Source organism: Anomaloglossus baeobatrachus, chromosome 2, assembly GCF_048569485.1.
Source record: "Anomaloglossus baeobatrachus isolate aAnoBae1 chromosome 2, aAnoBae1.hap1, whole genome shotgun sequence".
In the NCBI taxonomy this organism is placed as follows: domain Eukaryota; kingdom Metazoa; phylum Chordata; class Amphibia; order Anura; family Aromobatidae; genus Anomaloglossus; species Anomaloglossus baeobatrachus.
In genome coordinates, this window is record NC_134354.1 from 793892247 (window position 1) to 793911317 (window position 19071).

At 59.4% G+C, this 19071-nt stretch overlaps 1 protein-coding gene across 1 annotated transcript in view; it reads left to right on the forward strand.

Annotated features, from left to right (window-relative positions):
• The first annotated feature begins 9996 nt into the window (after positions 1-9996).
• Positions 9997-19071, forward strand: part of RSPH1 (radial spoke head component 1) — a 58989-nt gene continuing 49914 nt past the window's right edge. The window contains exons 1-5 of the mRNA XM_075337692.1: positions 9997-10324; positions 13400-13513; positions 13588-13693; positions 14086-14176; positions 17673-17812. Coding sequence (XP_075193807.1) covers positions 10274-10324; positions 13400-13513; positions 13588-13693; positions 14086-14176; positions 17673-17812 — 502 coding nt within the window. The 5' untranslated portion in view covers positions 9997-10273. The remainder of the gene's footprint in view (positions 10325-13399; positions 13514-13587; positions 13694-14085; positions 14177-17672; positions 17813-19071) is intronic.

Below are 19071 nucleotides of genomic sequence, written 5' to 3' on the forward strand. Positions count from 1 at the left end.
GCCCTTATAATTGTTCCAGAACATGAAGTATTTCTCCCAGAAAATTACTACAATTACACATTTTGTTATAAACGTTTCTTACCTTTGTGTGAATTGGAAAAAAAAAAGGCAAATTAGACAAAATTGACACAAAACCCCAAAATGGTCCGGAAACAATTGTTGTCCCCTCCTGTTAATATTTGGCTGCACACTTTCCCCTGTGTAATAAATCCCTTCCATCAGTCGCCTCCTGTCCCCGTCCACAGCTTCTTCCTCCTCTCACCTGGAATCTCACACTCTTCTTTATTGGTCTGGTCTGGTCTGAGGTTAAGTTGGTCTCGTCTGAGGTTAGGTTGGTCTGGTCTGTTAGGTTGGTCTGGTCTGAGGTTAGGTTCGTCTGGTCTGAGGTTAGGTTCGTCTGGTCTGAGGTTAGGTTCGTCTGGTCTGAGGTTAGGTTCGTCTGGTCTGAGGTTAGGTTGGCCTGGTTTGGTCTGAGGTTAGGTTGGTCTGGTCTGGTGTTAGGTTGGTCTGAGGTTAGGTTGGTCTGGTCTGGTCTGAGGTTAGGTTGGTCTGGTCTGAAGTTAGGTTGGTCTGGTCTGAAGTCAGGTTGGTCTGGTCTGAAGTCAGGTTGGTCTGGTCTGAAGTCAGGTTGGTCTGGTCTGGTTTGGTCTGAGGTTAGGTTGGTCTGGTCTGGTCTGAGGTTAGGTTGGTCTGGTCTGGTCTGAGGTTAGGTTGGTCTGGTCTGGTCTGAGGTTAGGTTGGTCTGGTCTGGTCTGAGGTTAGGTTGGTCTGGTCTGGTCTGAGGTTAGGTTCGTCTGGTCTGAAGTTAGGTTGGTCTGGTCTGAAGTTAGGTTGGTCTGGTCTGAAGTTAGGTTGGTCTGGTCTGAAGTTAGGTTGGTCTGGTCTGAAGTTAGGTTGGTCTGGTTTGGTCTGAGGTTAGGTTGGTCTGGTCTGGTCTGAGGTTAGGTTGGTCTGGTCTGAGGTTAGGTTGGTCTGGTCTGGTCTGAGGTTAGGTTGGTCTGGTCTGAGGTTAGGTTGGTCTGGTCTGGTCTGAGGTTAGGTTGGTCTGGTCTGAGGTTAGGTTGGTCTCGTCTCCTCTCCTGTTTCTCTTCTCCTCTCCTTTCCTTCTCTTCTTCTTTCCACTCCTCTTCTCAATCTTCAGATCTCTCCCCAGAGGTGAATGGGATTTATATCCAGACTCTTTGCTTTCTCTTCAGATCTCTCCAGAGCTTTGTTTCCATCCATTTCTGGGGTTTCTTGAGGTGTTTGGGGTCATTGTCCTGCTGGAGACCCCTGACCTAGGTCGCACCCCCAGTTTTCTGACACTGGACTCTACATTGCCACCCAGAAACCTCTGATAATCTTCAGATTTCATGATGTCTTGCACATAGTCAGGTGCCACAGTAATAGACACAGCAAAAGATAGCTGACCTCCACCATGTGTGACTGTAGGTGCTGTGATATTTACTTTGTAGTCTCATTCTGTTCTCAGTAAACAGTAGAATAATGCACTTTACCAAAAGACTCTATCCTGGTCTCATCTGTCCACAAGACGCTTTCCCAGAAGGATTTTCATTACTCACATACAGTACAGACCAAAAGTTTGGACACACCGTCTCATCTCTAGAACAACTGTTAAGAGGAGACTTTGTGCAGCAGCCTTCATGGTAAAATAGCTGCTAGGAAACCACTGCTAGGGACAGGCAACAACCAGAAGAGAACACAAGGAATGGACATTAGACCAGTGGAAATCTGTGCTTTGGTCTGATGAGTCCAAATTTGAGATCTTTGGATCCAACCACCGCGTCTTTGTAGAAAAGGTGAACGGATGGACTCTACATGGCTGGTTCCCACCGTGAAGCATGGAGGAGGAGGTGTGATGGTGTGGGGGGGCTTTGCTGGTGACACTGTTGGGGATTTATTCAAAATTGAAGGCATACTGAACCAGCATAGCTACCACAGCATCTTGCAGCGGCGTGCTATTCCATTCCAATGTGAAGCTACAATTTTCAAAGTCATGAAAATAAAAAAAACTCTTTGAATGAAAAAGTGTGTCCAAACTTTTGGTCTGTACTGTACATTTTGGCTTTTTTCTGTCTCGGTGTCAGCAGGTGGGTCCTCCGGGGTTTCCTCCATAGTGTTTTTCTGTCGGTGTCAGCAGGTGGGTCCTCCGGGGTTTCCTCCATAGTATTTTTCTGTCGGTGTCAGCAGTGGGGTCCTCCAGGGTCTCCTCTATAGTGTTTTTGAGTCTCGGTGTCAGCAGTGGGGTCCTCCGGGGTCTCCTCCATAGCGTTTCACGTCATTCAGATGTGGATGGATAGTTCTTGCTGACACTGATGCCCATGAGCTGCAGCTTGGATTTCTCTGGACCTTGATTGGGGCTTATCCACCATCCGGACTATCCTGTGCTACAACTGTTCATTAGTTTTTCTCTATCATCCACATCCAGGGAGATTAGCTGCAGCGCCATCATGATGTCTGGAGATGGACGTGTAACCTTGAGATTGTTAGTATTTTTCAACAATTTTGCTTCTCCAGTCCTCAGACCGTTCTCTTCTCCTCTTTCTGTCCTCCATGCTTAGTGCGGCACACACAGACACACAATGCAGAGATGGAGGCAACTTCTCCCTTTTTTTCTGGGTTCAGGTGTGATTTTCTTATTGCCCACTCCTGTTATTTGTCACAGATGAGTGTGATCGGCGTCACATGCTGGAAACAAACCTGTGACCCACAATTTTGGAAACATAGCAACATTTCTGTACGGCGGCCCGTTTTGGGTTTTGTGTGAATTCTGACCAATTTACCTTTTTTCCCTGTTTTGCTTTTCTTTTTTATTTTGTTACAATAAATACAAAATAAATAAATCCGTGTATAAAAGCGCGTGACTCATTCTACAACATGCAGATTTCTGTTCCTCTGTTCTGTGTCTTAGGCCTCGTCAGTGATTCTGCTGCGTCCCTCTGCCCACCAGGGAGCAGTCTCAGTATGAGGGTCCTCTGCCCACCAGGGAGCAGTCTCCGTATGAGGGGCCTCTGCCCACCAGAGAGCAGTCTCAGTATGAGGAGCCTCTGCCCACCAGGGAGCAGTCTCAGTATGAGGGGCCTCTGCCCACCAGGGAGCAGTCTCAGTATGAGGAGCCTCTGCCCACCAGGGAGCAGTCTCAGTATGAGGGGCCCTCTGCCCACCAGGGAGCAGTCTCAGTATGAGGAGCCTCTGCCCACCAGGGAGCAGTCTCAGTATGAGGGGGCCTCTGCCCACCAGGGAGCAATCTCAGTATGAGGAGCCTCTGCCCACCAGGGAGCAGTCTCCGTATGAGGGGCCTCTGCCCACCAGAGAGCAGTCTCAGTATGAGGAGCCTCTGCCCACCAGGGAGCAGTCTCAGTATGAGGAGCCTCTGCCCACCAGGGAGCAGTCTCAGTATGAGGGGCCTCTGCCCACCAGGGAGCAGTCTCAGTATGAGGAGCCTCTGCCCACCAGGGAGCAGTCTCAGTATGAGGGGCCTCTGCTCACCAGGGAGCAGTCTCAGTATGAGGAGCCCTCTGCCCACCAGGGAGCAGTCTCAGTATGAGGAGCCTCTGCCCACCAGGGAGCAGTCTCAGTATGAGGAGCCCTCTGCCCACCAGGGAGCAGTCTCAGTATGAGGAGGCCTCTGCCCACCAGGGAGCAGTCTCAGTATGAGGAGGCCTCTGCCCACCAGGGAGCAGTCTCAGTATGAGGAGCCTCTGCCCACCAGGGAGCAATCTCAGTATGAGGAGCCTCTGCCCACCAGGGAGCAGTCTCAGTATGAGGAGCCTCTGCCCACCAGGGAGCAATCTCAGTATGAGGAGCCTCTGCCCACCAGGGAGCAGTCTCAGTATGAGGAGCCTCTGCCCACCAGGGAGCAATCTCAGTATGAGGAGCCCTCTGCCCACCAGGGAGCAGTCTCAGTATGAGGAGCCTCTGCCCACCAGGGAGCAATCTCAGTATGAGGAGCCTCTGCCCACCAGGGAGCAGTCTCAGTATGAGGAGCCTCTGCCCACCAGGGAGCAGTCTCAGTATGAGGGGCCTCTGCCCACCAGGGAGCAGTCTCAGTATGAGGAGCCTCTGCCCACCAGGGAGCAGTCTCAGTATGAGGGGCCTCTGCCCACCAGGGAGCAGTCTCAGTATGAGGAGCCTCTGCCCACCAGGGAGCAATCTCAGTATGAGGAGCCTCTGCCCACCAGGGAGCAGTCTCAGTATGAGGAGCCCTCTGCCCACCAGGGAGCAGTCTCAGTATGAGGAGCCTCAGTATGAGGACCCTCTGCCCACCAGGGAGCAGTCTCAGTATGAGGAGCCTCTGCCCACCAGGGAGCAGTCTCAGTATGAGGAGCCCTCTGCCCACCAGGGAGCAGTCTCAGTATGAGGAGCCCTCTGCCCACCAGGGAGCAGTCTCAGTATGAGGAGCCTCTGCCCACCAGGGAGCAGTCTCAGTATGAGGAGCCCTCTGCCCACCAGGGAGCAGTCTCAGTATGAGGAGCCCTCTGCCCACCAGGGAGCAGTCTCAGTATGAGGAGCCTCTGCCCACCAGGGAGCAGTCTCAGTATGAGGAGCCCTCTGCCCACCAGGGAGCAGTCTCAGTATGAGGAGGCCTCTGCCCACCAGGGAGCAGTCTCAGTATGAGGAGGCCTCTGCCCACCAGGGAGCAGTCTCAGTATGAGGAGCCTCTGCCCACCAGGGAGCAATCTCAGTATGAGGAGCCTCTGCCCACCAGGGAGCAGTCTCAGTATGAGGAGCCTCTGCCCACCAGGGAGCAATCTCAGTATGAGGAGCCTCTGCCCACCAGGGAGCAGTCTCAGTATGAGGAGCCTCTGCCCACCAGGGAGCAATCTCAGTATGAGGAGCCTCTGCCCACCAGGGAGCAGTCTCAGTATGAGGGGCCTCTGCCCACCAGGGAGCAGTCTCAGTATGAGGAGCCTCTGCCCACCAGGGAGCAGTCTCAGTATGAGGGGCCTCTGCCCACCAGGGAGCAATCTCAGTATGAGGAGCCTCTGCCCACCAGGGAGCAATCTCAGTATGAGGAGCCTCTGCCCACCAGGGAGCAATCTCAGTATGAGGAGCCTCTGCCCACCAGGGAGCAATCTCAGTATGAGGAGCCTCTGCCCACCAGGGAGCAGTCTCAGTATGAGGAGCCCTCTGCCCACCAGGGAGCAGTCTCAGTATGAGGAGCCTCTGCCCACCAGGGAGCAATCTCAGTATGAGGAGGCCTCTGCCCACCAGGGAGCAGTCTCAGTGTGAGGAGCCTCTGCCCACCAGGGAGCAGTCTCAGTGTGAGGAGCCTCTGCCCACCAGGGAGCAGTCTCAGTGTGAGGAGCCTCTGCCCACCAGGGAGCAGTCTCAGTGTGAGGAGCCTCTGCCCACCAGGGAGCAGTCTCAGTGTGAGGAGCCTCTGCCCACCAGGGAGCAGTCTCAGTGTGAGGAGCCTCTGCCCACCAGGGAGCAGTCTCAGTGTGAGGAGCCTCTGCCCACCAGGGAGCAGTCTCAGTGTGAGGAGCCTCTGCCCACCAGGGAGCAGTCTCAGTATGAGGAGCCTCTGCTCACCAGGGAGCAGTCTCAGTGTGAGGAGCCTCTGCCCACCAGGGAGCAGTCTCAGTATGAGGAGCCTCTGCTCACCAGGGAGCAGTCTCAGTATGAGGAGCCTCTGCCCACCAGGGAGCAGTCTCAGTATGAGGGGCCTCTGCCCACCAGGGAGCAGTCTCAGTGTGAGGGGCCTCTGCCCACCAGGGAGCAGTCTCAGTGTGAGGAGCCTCTGCCCACCAGGGAGCAGTCTCAGTGTGAGGGGCCTCTGCCCACCAGGGAGCAGTCTCAGTGTGAGGAGGCCTCTGCCCACCAGGGAGCAGTCTCAGTATGAGGAGCCTCTGCCCACCAGGGAGCAGTCTCAGTATGAGGAGCCTCTGCCCACCAGGGAGCAGTCTCAGTATGAGGGGCCTCTGCCCACCAGGGAGCAATCTCAGTATGAGGAGCCTCTGCCCACCAGGGAGCAGTCTCAGTATGAGGAGCCTCTGCCCACCAGGGAGCAGTCTCAGTATGAGGAGCCTCTGCCCACCAGGGAGCAGTCTCAGTATGAGGGGCCTCTGCCCACCAGGGAGCAGTCTCAGTATGAGGGGCCTCTGCCCACCAGGGAGCAGTCTCAGTATGAGGGGCCTCTGCCCACCAGGGAGCAGTCTCAGTATGAGGAGCCTCAGTATGAGGACCCTCTGCCCACCAGGGAGCAGTCTCAGTATGAGGAACCCTCTGCCCACCAGGGAGCAGTCTCAGTATGAGGAGCCCTCTGCCCACCAGGGAGCAGTCTCAGTATGAGGAGCCTCTGCCCACCAGGGAGCAGTCTCAGTATGAGGAGCCTCTGCCCACCAGGGAGCAGTCTCAGTATGAGGGGCCTCTGCCCACCAGGGAGCAGTCTCAGTATGAGGAGCCTCTGCCCACCAGGGAGCAGTCTCAGTATGAGGGGCCTCTGCCCACCAGGGAGCAATCTCAGTATGAGGAGCCTCTGCCCACCAGGGAGCAGTCTCAGTATGAGGAGCCTCTGCCCACCAGGGAGCAGTCTCAGTATGAGGAGCCCTCTGCCCACCAGGGAGCAGTCTCAGTATGAGGGGCCTCTGCCCACCAGGGAGCAATCTCAGTATGAGGAGCCTCTGCCCACCAGGGAGCAGTCTCAGTATGAGGAGCCTCTGCCCACCAGGGAGCAGTCTCAGTATGAGGAGCCTCTGCCCACCAGGGAGCAGTCTCAGTATGAGGAGCCCTCTGCCCACCAGGGAGCAGTCTCAGTATGAGGGGCCTATGCCCACCAGGGAGCAGTCTCAGTATGAGGGGCCTCTGCCCACCAGGGAGCAGTCTCAGTATGAGGAGCCTCTGCCCACCAGGGAGCAGTCTCAGTGTGAGGGGCCTCTGCCCACCAGGGAGCAGTCTCAGTATGAGGAGCCTCTGCCCACCAGGGAGCAGTCTCAGTATGAGGAGCCCTCTGCCCACCAGGGAGCAGTCTCAGTATGAGGAGCCTCTGCCCACCAGGGAGCAGTCTCAGTATGAGGGGCCCTCTGCCCACCAGGGAGCAGTCTCAGTATGAGGGGCCTCTGCCCACCAGGGAGCAGTCTCAGTGTGAGGAGCCTCTGCCCACCAGGGAGCAGTCTCAGTATGAGGAGCCTCTGCCCACCAGGGAGCAGTCTCAGTATGAGGAGCCTCTGCCCACCAGGGAGCAGTCTCAGTGTGAGGGGCCTCTGCCCACCAGGGAGCAGTCTCAGTATGAGGAGCCTCTGCCCACCAGGGAGCAGTCTCAGTATGAGGAGCCCTCTGCCCACCAGGGAGCAGTCTCAGTATGAGGAGCCTCTGCCCACCAGGGAGCAGTCTCAGTATGAGGGGCCCTCTGCCCACCAGGGAGCAGTCTCAGTATGAGGGGCCTCTGCCCACCAGGGAGCAGTCTCAGTGTGAGGAGCCTCTGCCCACCAGGGAGCAGTCTCAGTATGAGGAGCCTCTGCCCACCAGGGAGCAGTCTCAGTATGAGGAGCCTCTGCCCACCAGGGAGCAGTCTCAGTATGAGGGGCCTCTGCCCACCAGGGAGCAGTCTCAGTATGAGGAGCCTCTGCCCACCAGGGAGCAGTCTCAGTATGAGGGGCCTCTGCCCACCAGGGAGCAGTCTCAGTATGAGGGGCCCTCTGCCCACCAGGGAGCAGTCTCAGTATGAGGGGCCCTCTGCCCACCAGGGAGCAGTCTCAGTATGAGGAGCCTCTGCCCACCAGGGAGCAGTCTCAGTATGAGGGGCCCTCTGCCCACCAGGGAGCAGTCTCAGTATGAGGGGCCCTCTGCCCACCAGGGAGCAGTCTCAGTATGAGGGGCCTCTGCCCACCAGGGAGCAGTCTCAGTGTGAGGAGCCTCTGCCCACCAGGGAGCAGTCTCAGTATGAGGAGCCTCTGCCCACCAGGGAGCAGTCTCAGTATGAGGAGCCTCTGCCCACCAGGGAGCAGTCTCAGTATGAGGAGCCTCTGCCCACCAGGGAGCAGTCTCAGTATGAGGAGCCCTCTGCCCACCAGGGAGCAGTCTCAGTATGAGGAGCCTCTGCCCACCAGGGAGCAGTCTCAGTATGAGGAGCCTCTGCCCACCAGGGAGCAGTCTCAGTATGAGGGGCCTCTGCCCACCAGGGAGCAGTCTCAGTGTGAGGAGCCTCTGCCCACCAGGGAGCAGTCTCAGTATGAGGAGCCTCTGCCCACCAGGGAGCAGTCTCAGTATGAGGGGCCTCTGCCCACCAGGGAGCAGTCTCAGTATGAGGGGCCCTCTGCCCACCAGGGAGCAGTCTCAGTATGAGGGGCCTCTGCCCACCAGGGAGCAGTCTCAGTATGAGGGGCCTCTGCCCACCAGGGAGCAGTCTCAGTATGAGGAGCCTCAGTATGAGGACCCTCTGCCCACCAGGGAGCAGTCTCAGTATGAGGAACCCTCTGCCCACCAGGGAGCAGTCTCAGTATGAGGAGCCCTCTGCCCACCAGGGAGCAGTCTCAGTATGAGGAGCCTCTGCCCACCAGGGAGCAGTCTCAGTATGAGGAGCCTCTGCCCACCAGGGAGCAGTCTCAGTATGAGGGGCCTCTGCCCACCAGGGAGCAGTCTCAGTATGAGGAGCCTCTGCCCACCAGGGAGCAGTCTCAGTATGAGGGGCCTCTGCCCACCAGGGAGCAATCTCAGTATGAGGAGCCTCTGCCCACCAGGGAGCAGTCTCAGTATGAGGAGGCCTCTGCCCACCAGGGAGCAGTCTCAGTATGAGGAGCCTCTGCCCACCAGGGAGCAATCTCAGTATGAGGAGCCTCTGCCCACCAGGGAGCAGTCTCAGTATGAGGAGCCTCTGCCCACCAGGGAGCAGTCTCAGTATGAGGAGCCCTCTGCCCACCAGGGAGCAGTCTCAGTATGAGGGGCCTCTGCCCACCAGGGAGCAATCTCAGTATGAGGAGCCTCTGCCCACCAGGGAGCAGTCTCAGTATGAGGAGCCCTCTGCCCACCAGGGAGCAGTCTCAGTATGAGGGGCCTCTGCCCACCAGGGAGCAGTCTCAGTATGAGGAGCCTCTGCCCACCAGGGAGCAGTCTCAGTATGAGGAGCCCTCTGCCCACCAGGGAGCAGTCTCAGTATGAGGAGCCCTCTGCCCACCAGGGAGCAGTCTCAGTATGAGGGGCCTCTGCCCACCAGGGAGCAATCTCAGTATGAGGAGCCTCTGCCCACCAGGGAGCAGTCTCAGTATGAGGAGCCTCTGCCCACCAGGGAGCAGTCTCAGTATGAGGAGCCTCTGCCCACCAGGGAGCAGTCTCAGTATGAGGAGCCCTCTGCCCACCAGGGAGCAGTCTCAGTATGAGGGGCCCTCTGCCCACCAGGGAGCAGTCTCAGTATGAGGAACCCTCTGCCCACCAGGGAGCAGTCTCAGTATGAGGAGCCCTCTGCCCACCAGGGAGCAGTCTCAGTATGAGGGGCCCTCTGCCCACCAGGGAGCAGTCTCAGTATGAGGAGCCCTCTGCCCACCAGGGAGCAGTCTCAGTATGAGGGGCCCTCTGCCCACCAGGGAGCAGTCTCAGTATGAGGAGCCTCTGCCCACCAGGGAGCAGTCTCAGTGTGAGGAGCCTCTGCCCACCAGGGAGCAGTCTCAGTATGAGGGGCCTCTGCCCACCAGGGAGCAGTCTCCGTATGAGGGGCCTCTGCCCACCAGAGAGCAGTCTCAGTATGAGGAGCCTCTGCCCACCAGGGAGCAGTCTCAGTATGAGGAGCCTCTGCCCACCAGGGAGCAGTCTCAGTATGAGGGGCCTCTGCCCACCAGGGAGCAGTCTCAGTATGAGGGGCCTCTGCCCACAGGGAGCAGTCTCAGTATGAGGGGCCCTCTGCCCACCAGGGAGCAGTCTCAGTATGAGGGGAGGAGGGTGCACGGCGCAGACTCCGGGGAATCAGTCACAACAAAGATGGCCGCCATATCGCTTCCGCTGGTCATGTGACGTAATCACAATAGAAACTCTGAACGGCCGTAGGGCGGGACTAATCGCTAAGGAGACAGGACGCGTCTCCATGGTAACGGCAAGCTTCAGCTTCAAGAAGGAAAGCGCGGCCCAAACACAGCGGAGATCACGGAGAGCGGCGGAGACCCCCCGGACTAACACAGCCCCCCCCTCCCCGGGACCGGCACAGAGACCCCCCGGGACTAACATCCCCCCCCCCCCGCCGGACCTGCACAGAGACCCCCCGGACTAACACAGCCCCCCCCTCCCCGGGACCGGCACAGAGACCCCTCCCTCCCTCCCTGCAGTGAAGACAGCGGCTCCGGACATGTCTGACCTGGGATCCGACTTTGAGGAGGAGGCTGAGCCCGATCTGGGGGTGAGAAACCGGAGAGAAGAATGGGGGGGTCTGGATTATTGGGGGAGGTGTCTGGATTATTGGAGGATGTGTCTGGATTATTAGGGAGTGTCTAGATTATCGGGGGAGGTGTCTGGATTATCCGAGGGTCTGGATGATTGGGGAGTGTCTGGATTATTAGGGGGTGTCTGGATTATCGGAGGGTCTGGATGATTGGGGGAGGCGTCTGGATGATTGGGGGAGGTGTCTGGATTATCGGGGGAGGTGTCTGGATTATCGGGGGAGGTGTCTGGATTGCCGGGGGGTGTCTGGATTATCGGGGGGTGGTGCCTGGATTATCGGTAGTGGTGTCTGGATTATCAGGGGGGTGTCTGGATTATTGGGGGAGGTGTCTGGATTATTGGGGGAGGTGTCTGGATTATTAGGGGGTGTCTAGATTATCGGGGGAGGTGTCTGGATTATCGGAGGGTCTGGATGATTGGGGAGTGTCTGGATTATTAGGGGGTGTCTGGATTATCGGAGGGTCTGGATTATCGGTGGAGGTTTCTGGATTGCCGGGGGGTGTCTGGATTATCGGGGGGGGGGGGGTGGTGTCTGGATTATTTTGGGGGGTGTCTGGATTATGGGGGGGGGGGGTGTCTGGATTTTTTGGGGTGCGTGTCTGGATTATCGGGGTGGGGGGGGGTGTCTGGATTATTGGAGGGTGTCTAGATTATTTGGGGTCGTGTCTGGATTATTTGAGGTGGTGTCTGGATTATCGGGGGTGTCTGGATTATCGGGGGTGTCTGGATTATTTTGGGGGGTGTCTGGATTATTGGGGGGGTGTCTGGATTATTTTGAGTGGTGTCTGGATTATCGGGGTTGGGGGGGGGTCTGGATCTCTGGGGCGGTCTGGATTATTTGGGGTGGTGTCTGGATTATTTGGGGTGGTGTCTGGATTATCGGGTGGTGTCTGGATTATCGGGGGGGGGGGTCTGGATTATTGGGGGAGGTACAGGGGTCTGGATAATTTTTGGGGGGATGTCTGGATTATTTGGGGTGGTGTCTGGATTATCGGGGGGGGGTGTCTGGATTATTTTGGGTGGTGTCTGGATTATTTTGGGGGTATCTGGATTATTGGGGGGGTGTCTGGATTATTTTGAATGGTGTCTGGATTTTTTGGGGTGGTGTCTGGATTATCGGGGGGGTGGTGTCTGGATTATTGGGTTGGTGTCTGGATTATTTGAGGTGGTGTCTGGATTATCAGGGGGTGTCTGGATTATCGGGGGGTGTCTGGATTATTTTGGGGGGTGTCTGGATTATTGGGGGGTGTCTGGATTATTGGGGAGTGTCTGGATTATTTTGAGTGGTGTCTGGATTATCGGGAGAGGGGGTGTCTGGATTATTGGGGGGTGTCTGGATTATTTGGGGTGGTGTCTGGATTATTTGAGGTGGTGTCTGGATTATCGGGGGTGTCTGGATTATTTTGGGGGGGTGTCTGGATTATTGGGGGTGTCTGGAATATTGGGGGATGTCTGGATTATTTTGAGTGGTGTCTGGATTATCGGGGGGGTGTCTGGATTATTGGGGGGTGTCTGGATTATTTTGAGTGGTGTCTGGATTATTGGGGGGTGTCTGGATTATCGGGGGCGGTGTCTGGATTATCGGGGGGTGTCTGGTTTATCGAGGGGTGTCTGGATTATCGGGGAGGTATCTGGATTATCGGGGGGTGTCTGGATTATCGGGGGAGGTGTCTGGATTATTTGGGGTGGTGTCTGGATTATCGGGGGAGGTGTCTGGATTATTGGGGGGTCTGGATTATTGGGGGGTGTCTGGATTATGGGGAGGTGTCTGGATTATCAGGGGGGTGTCTGTATTATCGGGGGAGTGTCTGTATTATCGGGGGCTGTCTGGATTATCGGAGAGGTGTCTGGATTATTGGGGGGTGTCTGGATTATCGGGGGGAGGTGTCTGGATTATTGGGGGTGTCTGGATTATCGGGGAGGTGTCTGGATTATCGGGGAGGTGTCTGGATTATCGGGGGGTGTCTGGATTATGGGGAGGTGTCTGGATTATCGGGGGGGTGTCTGGATTATCGGGGGGTGTCTGGATTATCGGGAAGGGTCTGAATTATCGGGGGGTGTCTGGATTATCGGGGAGGTGTCTGGATTATTGGGGGGTCTAGATTATCGGGGGGTGTCTGGATTATGGGGAGGTGTCTGGATTATCGGGGGGGTGTCTGGATTATCGAGGGGTGTCTGGATTATCGGGGGGGGTCTGAATTATCGGGGGGTGTCTGGATTATCGGGGAGGTGTCTGGATTATTGGGGGGTCTGGATTATCGGGGGGTGTCTGGATTATGGGGAGGTGTCTGGATTATCGGGGGGGTGTCTGGATTATCGGGGGGTGTCTGGATTATCGGGGGGGGTCTGAATTATCGGGGGGGGGTGTCTGGATTATCGGGGGAGGTGTCTGGATTATTGGGGGGTCTGGATTATTGGGGGGTGTCTGGATTATGGGGAGGTGTCTGGATTATCAGGGGGGTGTCTGTATTATCGGGGGAGTGTCTGTATTATCGGGGGTTGTCTGGATTATCGGAGAGGTGTCTGGATTATTGGGGGGTGTCTGGATTATCGGGGGGAGGTGTCTGGATTATTGGGGGTGTCTGGATTATCGGGGAGGTGTCTGGATTATTGGGGGGTCTGGATTATCGGGGGGTGTCTGGATTATGGGGAGGTGTCTGGATTATCGGGAGGGTGTCTGGATTATCGGGGGGTGTCTGGATTATCGGGGGGTTCTGAATTATCGGGGGGTGTCTGGATTATCGGGGGGGGTCTGGATTATTGGGGGGTCTGGATTATCGGGGGGGTGTCTGGATTATCGAGGGGTGTCTGGATTATCGGGGGGGGTCTGAATTATCGGGGGGGGTCTGGATTATCGGGGAGGTGTCTGGATTATCGGGGGGTCTCTGGATTATGGGGAGGTGTCTGGATTATCGGGGGGGTGTCTGGATTATCGGGGGGTGTCTGGATTATCGGGGGGTTCTGAATTATCGGGGGGTGTCTGGATTATCGGGCAGTTCCCGGGCTCTCACTGTCGCCCCCTCTCTGCTGGCAGGAATATGACGGGCAGCGGAATGAGGCGGGGGAGCGGCACGGACACGGGAAGGCGCGGCTGCCGAGCGGAGACACGTATGACGGGCTGTACGAGGGCGGCCGGCGGCACGGTCAGGTGCGCACATTAACCCCGTGTTCCCCGGATGTGCAGGGGTTTCCTGGGCTGATGACGATGTTTCCGCTCCGCAGGGGACGTATCGCTTTAAGAACGGCGCTCGCTACATTGGAGAATATTACCAGAACCGCAAACACGGGACCGGCGCCTTCCTGTACCCAGACGGGTCCAAATACGAAGGTAACGGGTCCGCACAGGCGGGCACAGCTGCTGCAGGACCTCCTGCCCATCCCCCACTGCAGCCCTCCCCCACCTGTGAGCGATACGTGGGCACAGCTGCTGCAGAACCTCCTGCCCATCCGCCACTGCAGCCCTCCCCCACCTGTGAGCGATACGTGGGCACAGCTGCTGCAGAACCTCCTGCCCATCCTCCACTGCAGCCCGCTCCAACCTGTGAGCGATACGTGGGCACAGCTGCTGCAGAACCTCCTGCCCATCCTCCACTGCAGCCCTCCCCCACCTGTGACGCTTTAGATGTTGGGGTGCTGGGAGTTGTAGTTCATCTGAAGAGACCACTGTGTTAACCCCTTCAGCACCGCTCTCCGGGCACTCATGTGGCTTCCCTTGTGCAGGTGACTGGGTGGACGACCAGCGACAAGGCCAGGGCACGTACACGTACGCCAACGGAGACTCCTACAGCGGGGACTGGCTCGCCCACCAGAGGTACCGGACAGCGAGAGGCGGGGGAGGGGGGAAAGGACGGGGAGGGGGGGGAGGAAGAGGGAGGGGGGGGACGGGGGAGAGGTGGGGGAGGGGGGAGAGGTGGGACCGTGGGGTCCGGTGTGTGTGGTCCGGTCTGTGTGGTCCGGTGTGTGGGGTCCGGTCTGTGGGGTCCGGTGTGTGTGGTCCGGTCTGTGTGGTCCGGTGTGTAGGGTCCGGTGTGTGGGGTCCGGTGTGTGGTCCGGTGTGTGGGGTCCGGTCTGTGTGGTCCGGTGTGTGGGGTCCGGTCTGTGGGGTCCGGTGTGTGTGGTCCGGTCTGTGTGGTCCGGTGTGTAGGGTCCGGTGTGTAGGGTCCGGTGTGTGTGGCCCGGTGTGTGGGGTCCGGTGTGTGTGGCCCGGTGTGTGTGGTCCGGTGTGTGTGGTCCGGTGTGTGGTCCGGTCTGTGTGGTCCGGTCTGTGTGGTCCGGTGTGTGGGGTCCGGTCTGTGTGGTCCGGTCTGTGTGGTCCGGTCTGTGTGGTCCGGTCTGTGTGGTCCGGTGTGTGGGGTCCGGTCTGTGTGGTCCGGTGTGTGGGGTCCGGTGTGTGGGGTCCGGTGTGTGTGGTCCGGTCTGTGGGGTCCGGTCTGTGTGGTCCGGTGTGTGGGGTCCGGTGTGTGGGGCCCGGTGTGTGTGGTCCGGTGTGTGGGGTCCGGTGTGTGTGGTCCGGTGTGTGTGGTCCGGTCTGTGGGGTCCGGTGTGTGGGGTCCGGTGTGTGTGGTCCGGTGTGTGGGGTCCGGTGTGTGGGGTCCGGTGTGTGGGGTCCGGTGTGTGGGGTCCGGTCTGTGGGGTCCGGTGTGTGGGGTCCGGTGTGTGGGGTCCGGTCTGTGTGGTCCGGTCTGTGTGGTCCGGTGTGTGGGGTCCGGTCTGTGTGGTCCGGTGTGTGGGGTCCGGTGTGTGTGTTGTCCGGTCTGTGTGGTCCGGTGTGTGGGGTCCGGTGTGTGGGGTCCGGTCTGTGTGGTCCGGTGTGTGGGGTCCGGTGTGTGTGGTCCGGTGTGTGGGGTCCGGTGTGTGTGGTCCGGTGTGTGGGGTCCGGTCTGTGTGGTCCGGTGTGTGTGGTCCGGTCTGTGTGGTCCGGTGTGTGGGGTCCGGTGTGTGTGGTCCGGTGTGTGTGGTCCGGTGTGTGGGGTCCGGTGTGTGGGGTCCGGTCTGTGTGGGGTCCGGTCTGTGTGGGGTCCGGTCTGTGTGGGGTCCGGTCTGTGTGGTCCGGTCTGTGTGGTCCGGTCTGTGTGGTCCGGTGTGTGGGGTCCGGTCTGTGTGGTCCGGTGTGTGGGGTCCGGTGTGTGTGGTCCGGTGTGTGGGGTCCGGTCTGTGTGGGGTCCGGTGTGTGTGGTCCGGTCTGTGTGGGGTCTGGTCTGTGTGGGGTCCGGTGTGTGTGGTCCGGTGTGTGTGGTCCGGTGTGTGTGGTCCGGTCTGTGTGGGGTCTGGTCTGTGTGTGGTCCGGTGTGTGTGGTCCGGTGTGTGTGGTCCGGTCTGTGTGGTCCGGTCTGTGTGGTCCGGTCTGTGTGGTCCGGTCTGTGTGGTCCGGTGTGTGTGGTCCGGTGTGTGTGGTCCGGTCTGTGTGGTCCGGTGTGTGGGGTCCGGTGTGTGGGGTCCGGTCTGTGTGGGGTCCGGTCTGTGTGGTCCGGTGTGTGTGGTCCGGTGTGTGGGGTCCGGTCTGTGTGGTCCGGTCTGTGTGGTCCGGTGTGTGTGGTCCGGTGTGTGGGGTCCGGTGTGTGGGGTCCGGTGTGTGGGGTCCGGTCTGTGTGGGGTCCGGTCTGTGTGGTCCGGTGTGTGTGGTCCGGTGTGTGTGGCCCGGTGTGTGGGGTCCGGTGTGTGTGGCCCGGTGTGTGGGGTCCGGTGTGTGGGGTCCGGTGTGTGGGGTCCGGTCTGTGTGGGGTCCGGTCTGTGTGGTCCGGTGTGTGGGGTCCGGTGTGTGTGGTCCGGTGTGTGGGGTCCGGTCTGTGTGGTCCGGTGTGTGGGGTCCGGTCTGTGTGGTCCGGTGTGTGGGGTCCGGTGTGTGTGGTCCGGTCTGTGTGGTCCGGTGTGTGTGGTCCGGTGTGTGGGGTCCGGTCTGTGTGGTCCGGTGTGTGGGGTCCGGTCTGTGTGGTCCGGTGTGTGGGGTCCGGTGTGTGTGGTCCGGTCTGTGTGGTCCGGTCTGTGTGGTCCGGTGTGTGTGGTCCGGTCTGTGTGGTCCGGTCTGTGTGGTCCGGTGTGTGTGGTCCGGTCTGTGTGGTCCGGTCTGTGTGGTCCGGTGTGTGGGGTCCGGTGTGTGGGGTCCGGTGTGTGGGGTCCGGTGTGTGGGGTCCGGTCTGTGTGGTCCGGTGTGTGGGGTCCGGTCTGTGTGGTCCGGTGTGTGGGGTCCGGTGTGTGGGGTCCGGTGTGTGGGGTCCGGTGTGTGTGGTCCGGTCTGTGTGGTCCGGTCTGTGTGGTCCGGTCTGTGTGGTCCGGTGTGTGGGGTCCGGTGTGTGGGGTCCGGTCTGTGTGGTCCGGTCTGTGTGGTCCGGTGTGTGTGGCCCGGTGTGTGGGGTCCGGTGTGTGGGGTCCGGTGTGTGGGGTCCGGTGTGTGGGGTCCGGTGTGTGTGGTCCGGTGTGTGTGGTCCGGTGTGTGGGGTCCGGTCTGTGTGGTCCGGTGTGTGGGGTCCGGTCTGTGTGGGGTCCGGTCTGTGTGGGGTCCGGTCTGTGTGGTCCGGTCTGTGTGGGGTCCGGTGTGTGTGGTCCGGTGTGTGGTCCGGTCTGTGTGGGGTCCGGTGTGTGTGGTCCGGTGTGTGGGGTCCGGTGTGTGGGGTCCGGTCTGTGTGGGGTCCGGTGTGTGTGGCCCGGTCTGTGTGGGGTCCGGTGTGTGTGGTCCGGTGTGTGGTCCGGTCTGTGTGGGGTCCGGTGTGTGTGGTCCGGTGTGTGGGGTCCGGTGTGTGGGGTCCGGTCTGTGTGGGGTCCGGTGTGTGGGGTCCGGTGTGTGGGGTCCGGTCTGTGTGGCCCGGTGTGTGGGGTCCGGTGTGTGGGGTCCGGTGTGTGTGGCCCGGTGTGTGGGGTCCGGTCTGTGTGGTCCGGTCTGTGTGGCCCGGTGTGTGGGGTCCGGTGTGTGTGGCCCGGTGTGTGGGGTCCGGTGTGTGGGGTCCGGTGTGTGTGGCCCGGTGTGTGTGGCCCGGTGTGTGGGGTCCGGTGTGTGGGGTCTGGTCTGTGTGGTCCGGTGTGTGGGGTCCGGTGTGTGGGGTCCGGTGTGTGGGGTCCGGTGTGTGTGGTCCGGTGTGTGGGGTCCGGTGTGTGTGGTCCGGTGTGTGGGGTCCGGTCTGTGTGGTCCGGTGTGTGGGGTCCGGTGTGTGGGGTCCGGTGTGTGGGGTCCGGTCTGTGTGGTCCGGTGTGTGGGGTCCGGTGTGTGGGGTCCGGTCTGTGTGGTCCGGTGTGTGGGGTCCGGTTTGGTGCAGGGTGGTCTCTGTGGGTTTCGCTCTGCCCGGCCCCCATAACGGCCCCCTCTTCTTGTGCAGGCACGGGCAGGGGGTCTACACCTACGCTGACACCGGATCCAAGTACATGGGCACCTGGATGACCGGGAAACAGGACGGGGCCGGGGAGCTCCTGCACCAGCAGCACCGCTACCGGGGGACGTTCTCCAAGAACACGGTGAGTAATGACTACTGCCTGCAGCTGAGGGTCTGCTCCAGTGTGTCAGTGTCCTCGTGTACTGCCTGCGGCTGAGGGTCTGCTCCAGTGTGTCAGTGTCTTCTCCTCTGAGCTCAGAGCCGGCTGTGTGTACTGCCTGCAGCTGAGGGTCTGCTCCAGTGTGTCAGTGTCCTCTCCTCTGAGCTCAGAGCCGGCTGTGTGTACTGCCTGCAGCTGAGGGTCTGCTCCAGTGTGTCAGTGTCCTCTCCTCTGAGCTCAGAGTCGGCTGTGTGTACTGCCTGCAGCTGAGGGTCTGCTCCAGTGTGTCAGTGTCTTCTCCTCTGAGCTCAGAGTCGGCTGTGTGTACTGCCTGCAGCTGAGGGTCTGCTCCAGTGTGTCAGTGTCCTCTCCTCTGAGCTCAGAGCCGGCTGTGTGTACTGCCTGCAGCTGAGGGTCTGCTCCAGTGTGTCAGTGTCCTCTCCTCTGAGCTCGGAGTCGGCTGTGTGTACTGCCTGCAGCTGAGGGTCTGCTCCAGTGTGTCAGTGTCCTCTCCTCTGAGCTCAGAGCCGGCTGTGTGTACTGCCTGCAGCTGAGGGTCTGCTCCAGTGTTTCAGTGTCCTCTCCTCTGAGCTCAGAGCCGGCTGTGTGTACTGCCTGCAGCTGAGGGTCTGCTCCAGTGTGTCAGTGTCCTCTCCTCTGAGCTCAGAGTCGGCTGTGTGTACTGCCTGCAGCTGAGGGTCTGCTCCAGTGTGTCAGTGTCCTCTCCTCTGAGCTCAGAGCCGGCTGTGTGTACTGCCTGCAGCTGAGGGTCTGCTCCAGTGTGTCAGTGTCCTCTCCTCTGAGCTCAGAGCCGGCTGTGTGTACTGCCTGCAGCTGAGGGTTTGCTCCAGTGTGTCACTGTCCTCTCCTCTGAGCTCAGAGCCGGCTGTGTGTACTGCCTGCAGCTGAGGGTCTGCTCCAGTGTGTCAGTGTCCTCTCCTCTGAGCTCAGATTCGGCTGTGTGTACTGCCTGCAGCTGAGGGTCTGCTCCAGTGTGTCAGTGTCCTCTCCTCTCAGCTCAGAGCCGGCTGTGTGTACTGCCTGCAGCTGAGGGTCTGCTCCAGTGTGTCAGTGTCCTCTCCTCTCAGCACAGAGCCGGCTTTGTGTACTGCCTCAGCTGAGGGTCTGCTCCAGTGTGTCAGTGTCCTCTCCTCTGAGCTCAGAGCCGGCTGTGTGTACTGCCTGCAGCTGAGGGTCTGCTCCAGTGTGTCAGTGTCCTCTCCTCTGAGCTCAGAGTCGGCTGTG